Source organism: Trichoplusia ni, chromosome 17, assembly GCF_003590095.1.
Source record: "Trichoplusia ni isolate ovarian cell line Hi5 chromosome 17, tn1, whole genome shotgun sequence".
Taxonomy (NCBI): Eukaryota; Metazoa; Arthropoda; class Insecta; order Lepidoptera; family Noctuidae; genus Trichoplusia; species Trichoplusia ni.
Window position 1 is genome coordinate 7,659,854 of NC_039494.1, and position 15,380 is coordinate 7,675,233.

The following is a 15,380-nucleotide window of genomic DNA, read 5'->3' on the forward strand; positions in this document are numbered from 1 at the left end:
AAAATTTCACCCGACACAAAAAATAGGTGAAACGTTATAGGTTACCTGGTAAAAATGTAATTACCGTTGTCTCACGCTGACTTAATGTAAATGTAAAAATAAATAATTCCTAATTTGCTTGAAGCATTTCTTTAAGCCTTAATAAAACGACAAATCACTATGCTTAAACTTAAAATAGTCGAATCATTTCATTCACTGTTAGTCGATCATAGACAATGATTGCAAAATAAATTAAAACCCAGCGGGCAACACACTCCAGTGTTTTTTTTTTTCAATTTTGATAAATGTCGGAGCTTGGTGTTTATGCGCGAAGTTTTGTTTGTTTTTCTACAACAAAATACAACTGTTTTAATAACAATATAATTGTTCAGATATGTTAATTTGTGTGTTCCAACGAGTTTCGCACTAACAAGATGCCTTATTACTGTACGGTGCCGCGATGCACATCAATGGCAGGAAAAGCGAAAAACGTATCGTTTCATCAGTTTCCTAGGGACGCAGAGCTTGCGAAACTATGGAATAACATTTTAAAACGGGGGAAACCATACACAAAGTACTCTAAAGTATGTAGTCTGCACTTCAAACCGGAAGATTATACAATAACAAGCGCAGGAAAAAATAAAGGTATGATATTATTTGGATTTCCTGTACACGTTTTATTTTTTGTAACTACACTCCGATTTTGTTGTTAAATTACAATTTTACTCGTTTAACTTGCTCACCGCCTATTATACGCGGACTTAGGACATAGTTTCGCCGACTCAGTTAAGAAATATTATTGAATGTTTTGCCAAAGATAAGCTACCATTCAAAAGTGTTATTTATTGATAGATAATCACTCATATCTATTAAAATATGTGGACGTTACATAGATAGCTATAATGAATAATGACATAACTTCATGAAAACTTCTTACAACATGTACCCTGATAAACAAAATCTGTCTAATCCCTCTTAGTACTTACTTTTTTTACAATCACCTTTTATTGCCTCTACCTACCCCAAGTATATTCTCAACAGCTTCCAGTCTCACTAGATATAACTAAACACCATTAGTTATAGAGTGTGTCTATCTGACCTGTTGATCATATTTATTTGAGTTATAAACTATAAACAGTACTTCAGTTTACCCAACACCCTAGTAAGATTGAAAATCATATTTAAGTGCTGGGTATCTTTTGGTAAAACTTTATCCATCTTTCTAGATTTTGAAGCTAGAGATGCTTTTGCATGCTGTCACCTCTGCCTTTTCCTTTAGTCTGTGTATGTTCTTCTTTCTAAGTCTTTCTCTTCATTTTAAAGCCATTAGCTGTTCTTATATTCTATTTTTAATAATTGTGTCCTGACTAATGAGGTGGTCTATTACATCTTCCATATAGAAGTTGTGATTAATTCAACTACAGATTGAATCCAGATTCTGATACTTGGAATAAAGGCTTTCTAGTCTAGAATGACAGCATGCTATGCTTTGGAGTGTTTTGTGTTTCTCCACAGCCATCTTAGTAATATTATAATCGTGAAAGTTTGTATGTATGGATGTTTGTTCCTCTTTCACGTAAAAACCACTGAACGGATTTAGACGAAACTTGGTGCACGGATAGTTTATAAGCAGGATTAACACATAGGATAGTTTTTATCCGGATTTTCATTTCGATTTGTGGCGGGCGGGCCCCGCGGGAAACAGCTAGTACTCCATATGCAGAGGTTTTGCAAAAAACACAGTGTTATAACAAGGAACCAAAATTTTGTGTTATTTAAATAAACTACTGATTTGATTTATTAATTTTGATTCTTTTTTTACATTTGCTTTTAGTTGTCTTATGTGTTTAAACTGAGTTTTTAGACAAATAAAGACACCTAGGTCCTTTACTTCTCTTTAACACTTAAACAAATGGTTAACACTTAGTAAGCAGTGAACGATGGCAATATAGAGGGTGGTCTGTTTACTGGATGTTCAAAAAAGGAAAAAAAGCCCACTTAGTAGCCTATCTTAAATGTATTAAAAATTTTAACGTTTCCATATACTGTTAATCAGTAATGTTTGTCAAAATAACAATAGTATCTTTATTCTACAAAAAGTAATTTAAAAAAATGTATAGACTTTGTGTATGTCTCTACATTACTTTTCAGGCTAAACAGTTATGTAACTGTTGACTCCAGCAAGCTTGAAACATATTTATAATTTGTCATTACAAAATATGATATGGGCAAGTGACCTCATAGCATGGATGCAAGGTTCTGAACAGTAAAGGTAGTTTGAAGCCTATGTCCAGCAATGATGATGACAATGATATCTATCAAAATCCACTTACATCCTAGTTAACATTACAAAACGCGAAAGTTTGTAAGCATGGACGTTTGTGACTCTTTTAAGCAAAAACCACTAAGCAGATTAAGATGAAACTTGCTACACAGACAGTTTATAACCAGGATTAATAATAAAATTACAGATAGGATAGTCTTTATCCTGATTTTATGATCCCATGGGATCATTTTCAATTTTGTAGCAGGTGAACACCTGCGGGCAACAGCTAGTAAAATATACATATTTCTTTTTAATACGAATTTATCCCTTTCCGCCACCACAGGACAATGGCGGACATTGCGGAAGGATGCCATCCCATCACAAAACTTGCCATCCGACACACCAGCTCCGTACCATAAGAGGCAGTCCGGTGCCTGGGTGCCAAGCATGCCTGTTGTCGAAGACCAGGTACAGCATACACACTGATTTATTTATTTTCAAAAGAGTAACTTATGAAGATTTTTACTGGCACTTCTCAATAGCAACTTGGATAGCCGAGTGGTTGCGGTCACTACTACAAACTCCACTGTGTGTGATGTGTCGGTGCTCACTAGAATGCTTGTCAAACCCCCCACGAGGATATCATCATGCTAGCCTTTCCCAACGCTTGGGAATCTTGGGGTCAGTTTAGAGTCTAACCGAATGCAGCTAAGTACCCGTGTTTTACAAGGAGCGACTGCTTATCTGACCTCCTCAACCCAGTTACCTGGGTGAAACGAAAGCCTTAGTAAGACTGGTTGTCAGACTTTCCAGCTTCTTACTACCAAAGATGTATGAATAACAGCCGCGACCCACAATTTAACGTGCCTTCCGAAACACGGAGGAACTCGATATGACGTAGGTGGTCACCCATCCACAGACCAACAGTATCAAGCGTAGCTTAATCTGTGATCCAATATGCAGTTGATGTTTGCCATTTAACAAGCTCATTTTACATTACAGATGATACAAGCGCAGCACATTGCTCAAGCTATATACATGCAGACCATGCTGGCTATCCAAGCGGCCGGCGTCACAGACCCCATCGCGCGCAATGCCCTATGTAATGGTAAGTTATGCCTATTTTTGAGATAAAAGGTACCTCAAGAGGTAAAACATGATCCTGTTATTATCGCAGCCTGTCCTTCAGAAAACAGGTTGTTTCTTGTGAGTCATGATAGTTAGGGGATAGAAAGTTTTGCTTATATTATATTTATGTTGTTGCTAAAATAAGAAAATTAAAAAACAGAATATAATGAATACTTATATTAGCATCCCATAAAGCAAACAGAACTCTGTTGCCGTGTCTACAGATAAGTCGGCTATTATGTCTAACTTAAGCTGTCTCACTGGTTTATAATATACATAGACTTCTTTGGTAAAACGGGAGTAATCTAATGAACAACCTTAAACTCGGTGTAAGACTACCCGAGTCTCACAGTCTAAATGACTAAACTTAAACCCCGCAGTTGTCCAAGGCTGGTGTGAAACTAGAGGAGAAAAGCCTCTCCCAAGTTTAATCATAATTGGGATCCCGCGTGGGAATTTAGCCAATAGAAATATAGGTTTAATTACTAAGAATTATAATGCACTAAGAATTATAGTTAATGATATAACTCGCCATCGAGGAATAAAGAATCAGCATTCTAGCAAAAATAATCTGTTCGAAAAACTATGACGATTAATGCTCAAGCGATTTGATAAACTTAATGCTTATGGCTATATGTATAGCATCAGAAATCTTCGTAGGCAATTAGCATATAAACAGCGTACAAAAATTCTTAAAGTCTTCCCACAATGTTGATCCTTCCAAAAAACAATATTGATCGTGTCAATGTTGATAACAATATTGTATTAAAATTTGACTTGTTTGACCAATCATTCCAGGTTTACTCCCACCGCCTTTAGAAGACCCTGAACCACAGCCCACCGCATCGCCAGACCCGTCGAGCTCGGAAGACGAACCACAGACCACAGACTCTCACAGACCCTCCCCCATAGAAACAGACCCAGGTAATACCTCATACAAATGTGACGACTGTTCCAAATGTTTCAAAGATCCAGACGTCTTTCTCATACACAAAAGATCACACAAGCCCGAAAATGGTAAAGAAAATCTAGATATAAATGCGTTAAAGCCGGAAACGCTGAAATCCAATCCTATTTTAGCCAATTTACTTAAGAATACTATGGAAAAGAATATTTTTAATCCAAATTTTATTGAGAAACAACTCTTGGTGAGCTTTTCGAATTTCTCCAATATGGAAGGTTATTTAAGAAGCGTCAACGGTTATGACGTATGTGATAATAGCGAGTTAAGTGAGTCTGATAAACTTGTTATTGATGAAAGTGCAGCTTAGTTGTTCCTTCCTGTTAGATAAAAGGTTTCTACCAGAAAACTCGTTGAAAACCTCAAGGTTTCTGATGTACTGATTTGATAGTAAGAGAGATGTAGTGTTTTTGTATAACGATTAAGTTCAAAGTATTGTTTAGAAATGAATATTTTTTTTGCATTTACAAATTATGAACATACAAAATTTATCAATTTTTTTATTATGCAGAAATTTTTTGGCCCTCGTTTGCTTACTTGTAGACCTAATCTCAAAAGTGATGAACAGTGTCCTGTAAGATATTAAAATACAAAACGATCATTAAAATCAAAAGTTTTTTAATAAAAAAAATACTTCCTCATTAAGGGATTTAATCCGTGCCTCTTCAAATCACATGCACAAAATCTAAATACAACTATCAGGCTCTCAGTAACCTTGGGATCAAATATCTATTTCAACATTCAAACAAATTATACTATACATATGACTAAATAATATTAAAATGATCAGCACTCTAATATACTTACAAGTCAGAGGTCTAAGGCCGGTTTAAACTCTGACACCAGGTTGTACATCAACCATACGATAAGAATAAACTCATTATAATTTAATTTAGTCATCTGTATTAGAAAAAGCGTTTTCTAGTAGATCATTTTTTAGTAAGACTGTATTTTTTAATAATATTTTTATGACAGATTGAACATGTCTATACAAATAGCAGTTTTTCTTGTATTCTTAATTATATACCATTAATTAACTAAAAGACTCTTTGATTGAAAATAAGCTAGTTCATTTTATTTAGTATCAAAGTACTTTTCACCACAGATTAATGGGGTTTTGTCTCTTATAACCACCTTCCAGCATCAGATCAGCTCCATGTCATCAAAAATAATTAAGAATATAATATTAATTGCTATTTTCATCTCAAATAATTCTGTCATAAGTAGAAAATGAGATTATATGCAACTTCAATTTCATGAATATATGCAGAAAATGTAGAATAATCATATTTATAATTAGTTTTCATAATAAGTTAATAATTATTATTAATCCTTCAGTTTAATCTGTGGTATTTCTAGAACCATCTGTAAAAAATTGAGTGTATTTCAAATTTTATAGATTTTTGTTTGATTGCAACACAACATTTATAGCAAAAATGTCATGAGATTTTGAGTTTAAATAGCAATGATTTATGTATGTGCATAAGTCAAATTGAATGTCCTATAGGTCTAGTGGTTAGTGACCCTGACTGCTATACTGGAGGTAGTCGGTTTGATTCCCACCCAGAACTTATGTTTGTGTGATGAGCACGATCATTAATTGTTCTCTGTCTGAGTGTAATTTATCTATGCTATGTATGTATTTAGAAATATATAAATATGTTTATCAGTTGTCTGGTACTCATAATACAAGCTTTGCTTAATTTGATACTAGATGGCGTTGTGCGAAAGTCATAGAATTTTGTAGTTGCATATAATACTGTTCTCTAAAATATGTAAATAACTCACTTATAAAAATAGAATGATGTATATTTTTTGTACCCCTTTTCACACTTAGATTTAAGCACTTCTTAAATATAAGGATCCTGATACACAACGTGGGATCTAAAGTATTACTATATTAATTATTATACTTTATGAAGACATTGTATCAATGCATAGTGACTTAACTGATTTTTTTAATAAAATAATTCGAAATTTAGACAATGCTATTAAGTTTAAAAAATATTAGTTGTCAAATTTAAAATATCGCTTCTGGATGTAGAAATGTACATTGATAGCCTAGTGGTACGCCCGTTGGACTGCCAAGTCAAAGGTTGTAGGTTCAAATCCACGGACCAATACACGGACTATTAAAATTCATTTGCATAAAAAAGTTAAGGAAAATATCGTGAGGAAATCATCGAATCTAAGATTTCTTTTAGGTTTCCAAGCATTGTCTAAATTAGACATATTTTTATTTTCGTTTTTGATTAATTAAAATTATGTAGTACTACATCGTTATGTGTAGTTAATTTAGTTATATCGCATACCCTGAGAGCAACTTTATGTTGGAAATGTTAAAATACTCAATATTAATTAATTAAAGAATGTAGTTATAAAAATGGCTGATACAATTAAAAACAGATTAACGGTTTACAAACGCGTATTTATCGGGATCGCCCTATTAGTTTCAAATCTCTTGATAAACTCTATTTAGACCAGAAACTAGTCGGGCGATCCTTTTAAATACTCGGGAGTATTCCATTATCAAATAATAATAAATTTGCCTCAAGAAAATTATTATAATAATACATTTTCTGAAATTTTCATGTGTTAGTGGCGCCATCTATGCTTATTTTGGCCTTAACTTGAATACTAAGTAATTGTGTGTCTAAAACACAATTTTAAAACTTTATGTAGTATACATACAAAATGTTTAATAGCACTCCAATTATATTTTGTATAGTCTCTGTGCTTAGCAGAACGACTTTGTTAAAGTAAGCAGATGGTGTATGATTCAGTGACGTTCTTATTCGTCACTTTGTCTCTTTTTGTCACTTGACAGAGATACAGACCAGTGCGGTATTAACCAAGTTTGAAAGTAAAATGGGTAGGATCTTGAAATGCTGTAATAAAAATATGAAATTTTTGGAAGTTGAGCACGTATAGTGGTGGAGGTCACCACGCCAAACCCACTGTGCGCGACGTGTTGCGAGTTCGATCCCCACGTAGGACAAGCATTTGTGTGATCCACGAATGCTTGTCCTGAGTCTGGGTGTCTTGTAATACTCCGCGATAAAAGTCCTTACTGCGGATTTTCTTTTATGGTATAATAAAATAAAGACAAAGTACTATTGGCTAAGAACGTCAGTTATTTAATTATGATTGAGAATATATCAAAGTTTCCTTTTTAATAGTGTTCTTCAAATCAGCCCTATATTAAAAAAAATAACACGAATTTGACGAAAGACTGTAATCCACCGATTTTTTAAGAGTAACGCCATTTTTGGTGTTATTCAATATTATTAGTTTCTAGAGTAGTTTATTAGTGCCTTAGATTTTAGATTTTAATGATTAGTGATAATTACCCATTGTATTTAATTATGTAACGAAGAGAATTGTGGTTTCCATTTTGTTTTAATTTTATAGAATTATGTTTTTAATGTGAATCGGTTTTCTGAATTGTAAAGAAAGATTTTGTAACGGTATTTGGTATTTGTGACTGATTTTTTATTTTATTTTAACCGATTACGCAAAAAAATAAGATTTTTGTATATTTTTAACCAAATGTGATCGCTCTTTTCTCATTTTTTTTGATATCTTAAAATATTTTTCTTGTCATCGTTAATTATGATACGAATTTGAGCCTTAACGCTAAGTAAATAAATACTATTTAACTTGTTACAACTTTATACATTGATAATGATACACAGACTGTATAGAAGATTGATTTAAATAGCAACACTTGTATTAGGTTCTAATCAACGCCCACACAACTCCTAGACACCTCATATCAGGCGATAAATAATAGATTAAAACATTAAAAAAATCTAAAACTCCACGTTTTACCATTCAAATTTTATCAAAATCTGTCCAGCCGTTTTTATAATTGTAAATTGCAGTGTAATCGGGTTTGAAGATACCCTGAAAATTTCAGCCTGCTAGCTTATCGGGAAGTGCCTCAAAATTGTGTTGCAAAAATCCAACCGGAACGAAAAACAAACAAAACTAGAAAAGTGAGTTTCCAATGTTTTTTTATGAATCTAATTGACGGACCTACTTAGACATTTTAGTCAAACACCCTATTAAATTGTGGGTCCCGGCTGTTATGCCTACATCTTTGACAGTCGTTACAAGTAGTCAGAAGCTTGAAAGTCTGACAACCAGTCTAACCAAGGGGTGTTGTGTTGCCCAGGTAACTGGGTTGAGGAGGTCAGATAGGCAGTCGCTCCTTGTAAAACACTGGTACTTAGCTGAAACCTGTTAGACTGGAAGCCGACTGCAACATAGTTGGAAAATGGCTGGGCGATAATGATGACAGGTGTCTATGTGTTGTATGGTCGTTGATTCCTACCCTCGTTTAATTTCGACTGATTTTATAGTATTGGTTTCTACTCAGTATTTCTATGAAGACTGTTGATTTGTATTTGATCTCTAACACTTAAAAACTATGTTTGAATTTAATAAAAAGTATTAATTACTAGTTTTTTGGTTTTATTTTTTACCTGGTATTTTTATTTTAAAATATTGACTGGTAGATAATGCCTTGCGTTATTAACACCGCTTTAGGTACCACAATTGCATATGAAACTTTAAATAAAAAATGTAATAAAGAGGTAGAGTTATAGGGGTAATCTTAATAACTACTGAACTGATTTTGAAACTAATTTTGCTAATAGAAAGCTATATAGCCGAAAATACGGCGCAATAAAGCTAGCTTGAGTCATCTGGTTTCAAATAAAGTCATATTATTGAAGTTTAAATGAAAAAGAAAGGTGTTTTCTCACAAATATAGCAGAATTACGAAGAAAGGGTGAAGATTTGGTTTAATCAAACGAGCCCAGACTCCATTGGGTTTGTTCTATGGCAGAGCCTATAACCACCTTCCAGCTCCAGCATCAGATCAGCTCCATGTCATCATAATATCACATCGTCACACAATAAACATAAACATGCAAAATTTCATCTCAATCGGAAACCGGGAAGTGGGTCTTTAACTTGCAAGATTTTATAACAGACAAAGGGACAGGTGACAACTAAATACGTAATGAAATTATGTTTTGTTATGCAATGACCAAGAAACAATTTCTTATTATGATTCACTGTAATTAACATTAGTTTAAAATCTTACTTTGGTTCAGATTTCATCACTTTACCAATTTGTCAAATGTTAGACCTTACTATATTCAAATGTAGAAGTTTATATAGGTACATATGATATTTACAATCTGCATGCAGTTAAAATATACTTCAAATGTATGCTTTATTATTAAAATCTAAGTAAATTATGCATGGAAATATTTGTGCTTTTATTCAAAACACACAAAAAGGTACAACAGTTGTAAGATAGATTATAATCATCATACTAATATTATAAACACGAAAGTTTGTATGTATGGATGTTTGTTCCTCTTTCACGCAAAAACCACTGAACGGATTTAGATGAAACTTGGTACACAGATTGTTTATAACCAAGATTATCACATAACATAGTTTTTAAACCAATTTTATGTTCCCGTAAGACCATTTTCGCGCGGGCAACAGCTAGTAGATTTTAATATCATAACTTACACCTTATTTGGTTAGGTACTTTAAACAAGAACGTTGTTTTTATACAAACACATGTTTAAGATATGAAGAAAGTCCTTAATTTTGATTTTAAAACGTAGAGTACTTAAGTAAGCACATAACCTAAATTCGAATAGAGACAAATTCATGTCTTCCAGAAAAAAAATGCGGGCAAAATCACAGAACTTTCTTAGTCTAAAATAAACAATTAACATCTACGTCTTTCAAAAATCAAAATAGAATAATTTTAATGCGTCATTAATTTAATAGTTACAACATTTCAAATATTTAATCTGTACTAAATCATCTATCTCTCTCTAACTCCAAGAGAAACAAATATATCTGTCCTTTTTACTCCCGAAATAAGTGGCGGGTATTCCTATGAGTATAGACAAAAGTGTTTACGTCATAATTTTTCTAGGTGTAGGAATTAAAACGTTGGGTTTTTTTAAGGTACCTACGTTGGTAAATACTTACCTGTAAATAAATTGGATTAAAATTAAAAACGTGACAATTTGTTAGTTGTTATGGATGTTTTTAGGATACCGTACCTATCCAAAGTGTACAACGGAACCCAAATACTGCGGGTTCAGCGTTTGTCTGTCTGCAGGTCAGCAGGCTGCATCTCATGAATCCTGATATGTGTCCTGGGCCGCACGGAACCAGCCCTCGCGGTAAGCATTTAATCCTGCCATCGTAAATCTTGGCTTATAAGAGTTGCAATGACCAGTGCCGCATTATCCATAAGGCACTTTAGGCCAGTGCCTAGGGGTCCACTATGACCAGGGGCCCACCACCAAAGTAGGCATCTAAATAAATGACCGAGTAATCATCAACAGATCATCTTAAATGATAAAAACAAGCTTTACCTTGACTAAAACTCTTTTACAAAAGCTTCCGTGTTTCGGAAGGCACGTTAACTTGTGGCTCACGGCTGTTATTCCTACATCTTTGACAGTCGTTACAGGTAGTCAGAAGCTTGAAAAGTCTGACAACCAGTCTAACCAAGGAGTATCGTGTTGCCCAGGTAACTAACTGGGTTGAGGAGGTCAGATAGGCAGTCGCTCCTTGTAAAACACTGGTACTTAGCTGAAACCGGTTAGACTAGAAGCCGACTCCAACATAGTTGGCTAGGCCGATGACAAAAGTTTCCAAAAAATCCAAAAATAAATACCTACTAAAGTTTAGAATAAAAAAAAACCTACTTATGAACTTCTATTAATTACTAGATGTTGCTCGCGGCTTCGCCTGGATATAGGTTCTAGTTACAAACCATTACCCTCCTTTAACGATAGTCGAATAAAAGTCTATCTGTTAATCCAAAGCGTCAGCTATCTCCATACCAAAATTTATCGAAATCGCTCCAGTCGTTTAAGCGTTAAGAGTATCAAAAATATGCGGAAACACACGCCCATTATTATGGTTACTATTTTTATTAAATCTCTTTTCTTTATCTATCTAATATTATTATTTTTTACTAACTGCTAATTACTTTACTTTCGCATTTAAAGCGTGATCTGTAATCCTATTACTATTATAAAGGCGAAAGTTTGTAAGTATGGATGTATGGATCTTTGTTACTCTTTCACTTAAAAACTACTGAACAGATTTGAATGAAACTTTACCACAATGTAGCTTATACATCAGAATAACACATAGGCTACAATTTTTGAGGTTTCTAATGTGAGGTCGTAAAAAAACACATTTTTTGCGCTTACATTGCAAACGCTGACTGAATCCTACAAGATAGATAGAAGGCATGTATAAATTATAACTTATATCTTCTAACCACGCGGACGAAGTCGCGGGCAACAGCTAGTTGGACCATATACCTACAAAATGAGAAACAAAGGGCAACAGTAAGTTTATTAAAAAGAAATTTAATAAACGGGAAAACCCCTTTACATATTATAAAGTACATCGTAGGTACCTTGTAAATTTGGACCTTGTACAAAATAAGGGTCGTATTGTCAGCAAGAATATTGCAAAACTAGCTTTTCGCCCGCGGCTTCGACCGCGTCGAGGTAGGCTATATCGCGTTTGCAAGAGAACTCTTCAAAAGTCCGGGATAAAAACTATCCTATGTTCTTTCTCAAGGTCAACTCTATATCTGTACCAAATTCATTAAAATCAGTTCATTTTTTTTCTTTCGCATTTATAATATTAGTAGGGATTGCATCACCATTGTAATATGCCGTTTGTTGTTGGCAGTTGGGGTCTTTTTTACGACCTTCGTGGTCGAGTGGCGTACGCACCGGTTTCAAGGAGTCGCTCTGAGGTAGCTCTGAGGTTCCGGGTTCGATCCCCGGTCTAAAAACCGGGTAAAAATTCACATTTCTAGGTACATTGTCCCGGGTCTGGGTGTTTGTGGTAGCTTCGTTGTATATGAATTCCATATCACAAGTGCCTTAGCAACTTACTTTGGGTTCAGAACAATGTATGTGATGTTGTCCACATTTATTTTTGTTTTTAATGACTCCCGCATTACGCTACTCCTTAGCAAATCCTTGTGTCGCGGGCGGATTTCACAAACATTCAAGTCACATGCACAAAGACACCCAGACTCAGGACAAGTTTTCGTGGATCACACAAATGTTTGTCCTACGCTTAGATTCCAACCCTCAACTTAGATTCTACTGCTTGTCCGTCACCAGGCATTATTAAACTAAATGATCTCATGTCGTGGTGGCTTTGTGATTCTATGCATGGGTGCGGACGAGACGCACGTACGGTTTCTAAATATCAATGTGGCTTTTTTCAAAGTTATATGTGTTTTCTTTATCGGAGCTCAAACATCGGCCGCGCTCGTGCACAAACTCGACCAAACGTTCGGCTCGTGAAACGGTGATACACCAGAACATTACAGCGAGCGGCTCGGTGTACTGGGCCCCGATTCTGCTATTTTACAATGGCGGATGAATGAATGGCAGTTAGATTACATTTTTAATTTCATTCATTCATCGGCCGTTGTTAATAGCAGAATTGGGGCTCTGATACAAGTGACAGACATGCTTTAAGGCATCACGTAAGACGCCTAAGATGATCGAAATTCGTTGAAACTTTTGCTCAAGACTTTGTCTGCATGTTGTTAGCTTTCTTTAATTAATTATCTCCATTTGTGCTTTAATATAAGTTTAAATATAAGTCAAAATGTTTTTTTAATAAAATTTATTAATTATATTAGCTATGTTTTCATTTAACTTAATTTAAATCATAATCTTACCTACATATATTTGGTTAAGTTAATTTTTATTAAAAAAATCCCTTTTAACTGATACATAACATTCCTTAATTACCATAAACTGAATTTAACATCAAAAATACAAACAAAATTGTAATTTACACGATAATTTATCTTAAAAATTATGAAGATTAAAACCACCTTAAGTTTACAAGAAAATGTCTTTGGCCCACTATGCAGGGGAATCCCCTTACATACTTTGCAGTCTGACATTTTGATGACTGTTCAGATACCAAAAAATACTTTTCATGATGTTTTTTACCATTTAATGACAAAGAATACTAAATAAATAATAAGTTATGTTTAGTATAATATATAAGCAGAAGTAAATATTAGTAAAATGAAACTTGCATATTTAAAAAAAAAATGCATATTAAGACATTTTTTGTGCATCAGTTGTACAGTTACCAGTTATTTACTTAACAGGTCGTCATTTTTATTTTTTGTCTTTTAAAGATTTTAATCAAAAACTGAACACAATAAGAATATATTGTGTTCAGTTTTATTAAATTGTCTCCCATTATTGTTTTTTTTTTGTCTTACACCTCACTAAAAATTTGCCAAAAAGCAAGTTTTTTTTTCAGAATCATATATCTACAAACCCATGATCATTTTATTTTGTTCTGCCTCACTGCTCTTTTGAAACAAATACTTAATGACTATGTTGTTCTAGAGTTTCAATAATAATAGAGATTCTATTCTAACTATTTTTTAAATATTTAAACGGCTATTATGTCAACTAAGTATATAATATTAAATTCAAGTATCCGTTAAGTTTTATCTTTTGTAAAAATATTTACACACAATAAAAATCATGCAGTCGCGGATAATATGAATATCACAACTTTTGCAAATTATTGGGAGTAAGTACAGGTTAAAAAATGTTTTTTATTTAATTTTATGACAGCTTAGAGATGTGCACTTCATTGCACTTGAGAAAAATTGAATCGATTTGAAATCGGCCCACCCTCAGTAATTATGTTCACACAAGTTAAAGTGGTGGTAAATAACACGAAGGTAGTTAAAACTGAATCTTTACGATTTGTTTTATTTTGTTTCATTCTGGTAAGCTATGAGATCTTCAACTCGCATAAAGTTGTTAAAAAGGATAAAGCATAGGTAAACTGATTTAATTTCATCGATTTCAAAAGGATTAAACAATAGATAATATATACAAGAGGATCTAAGGGATTGGGTTATTATGGTGTGCGTGGAACTGGAACTGTAAAGTGCTTCAAGTTTTAAATCGTGGCCTCCGTTGTTAAGGGTATTTTTCAAAATACTTAAAATTAAAAAAAGGTTTAAATTCATCTCATAATTCAACTTTCATTAATTGCTTAAGATATCTTAGAATTATTTTAATTGATGATAATATCAAATTATAAAAAAAAACATGTTTTACATTTCAATACATGTTTCAGTATAATTTTCTGAATCTGGTATTCCGAACACAACCTAATGTCATTGCTCGCTACGATTCTTTTTACGTAAGCAAAAACCGCTGAGAGTGTTAACACTGGAAATAATTTAAAGAAACCTCATAACGCGATATGTTTGATATAATGATTTCAATTTCTGATTTATTATGTGTTTTAAAAAAATGTCTAGACTAATATTAATATAAATTTACTAACATTTATTGTGAACCGGGTCAAGGTTATAGTGTAATGGAACGGTGAAATAGGGGAATGCCTCGTGGTGAAGTCGAAAAGCTTTTTACACTCAACGACTAATAGTATTATTATTACGACTGGCCAAGGCTGGCCTGGCTACGAGGGCCAGTTTATGTTAACCATCGATTCATTTCTATAATATTGTCAGCTAAGTACCTAACACGTAGCTTGCTTAATTTTTTTAATTGGTTCGACAATATAGTTTAATCGATTAGAGTTGGGTCTAAGAAACATCTAAGGTCTAATTTGTAGAAGTCTAGTCTGTAAGAGACAGGAATTTAATGCAACTTATTTATGGTAGTTGTTAAATGTGTCAAACTGTGTCAACCCAGACGAATGCGGCATACTCATGGATTTTCTGTAACAATATGTCGGTTTTTAATTTTGAAAAGGACTAGTTTTTTTATCCCCGCAAATTATCAGACTTTATATAATATAGTCTCCGGCCGTCTGTCAATCAGAAATAATCAAAACTGAGCTGTCGCAACCATATTTTCTGATATTGCCACAGAGTATAAATTGTATTACGTCTTCTAATAATTGCGAAGTCGTCACGTCTAAATAGCTCCGTGCTTGTTTCTA

The 15,380-nt window shown here is 33.6% G+C and overlaps 1 protein-coding gene across 1 annotated transcript; it reads left to right on the plus strand.

Moving 5' to 3' along the window:
* The first annotated feature begins 287 nt into the window (after window positions 1–287).
* On the plus strand, window positions 288–5,909 carry LOC113502549. The gene is made up of 4 exons (XM_026884158.1): window positions 288–624; window positions 2,589–2,713; window positions 3,248–3,353; window positions 4,172–5,909. The coding sequence occupies exons 1-4, from the start codon at window positions 414–416 to the stop codon at window positions 4,642–4,644; spliced, it is 915 nt and encodes a 304-aa protein (XP_026739959.1). The 5' UTR covers window positions 288–413; the 3' UTR covers window positions 4,645–5,909.
* Window positions 5,910–15,380: the final 9,471 nt, after the last annotated feature.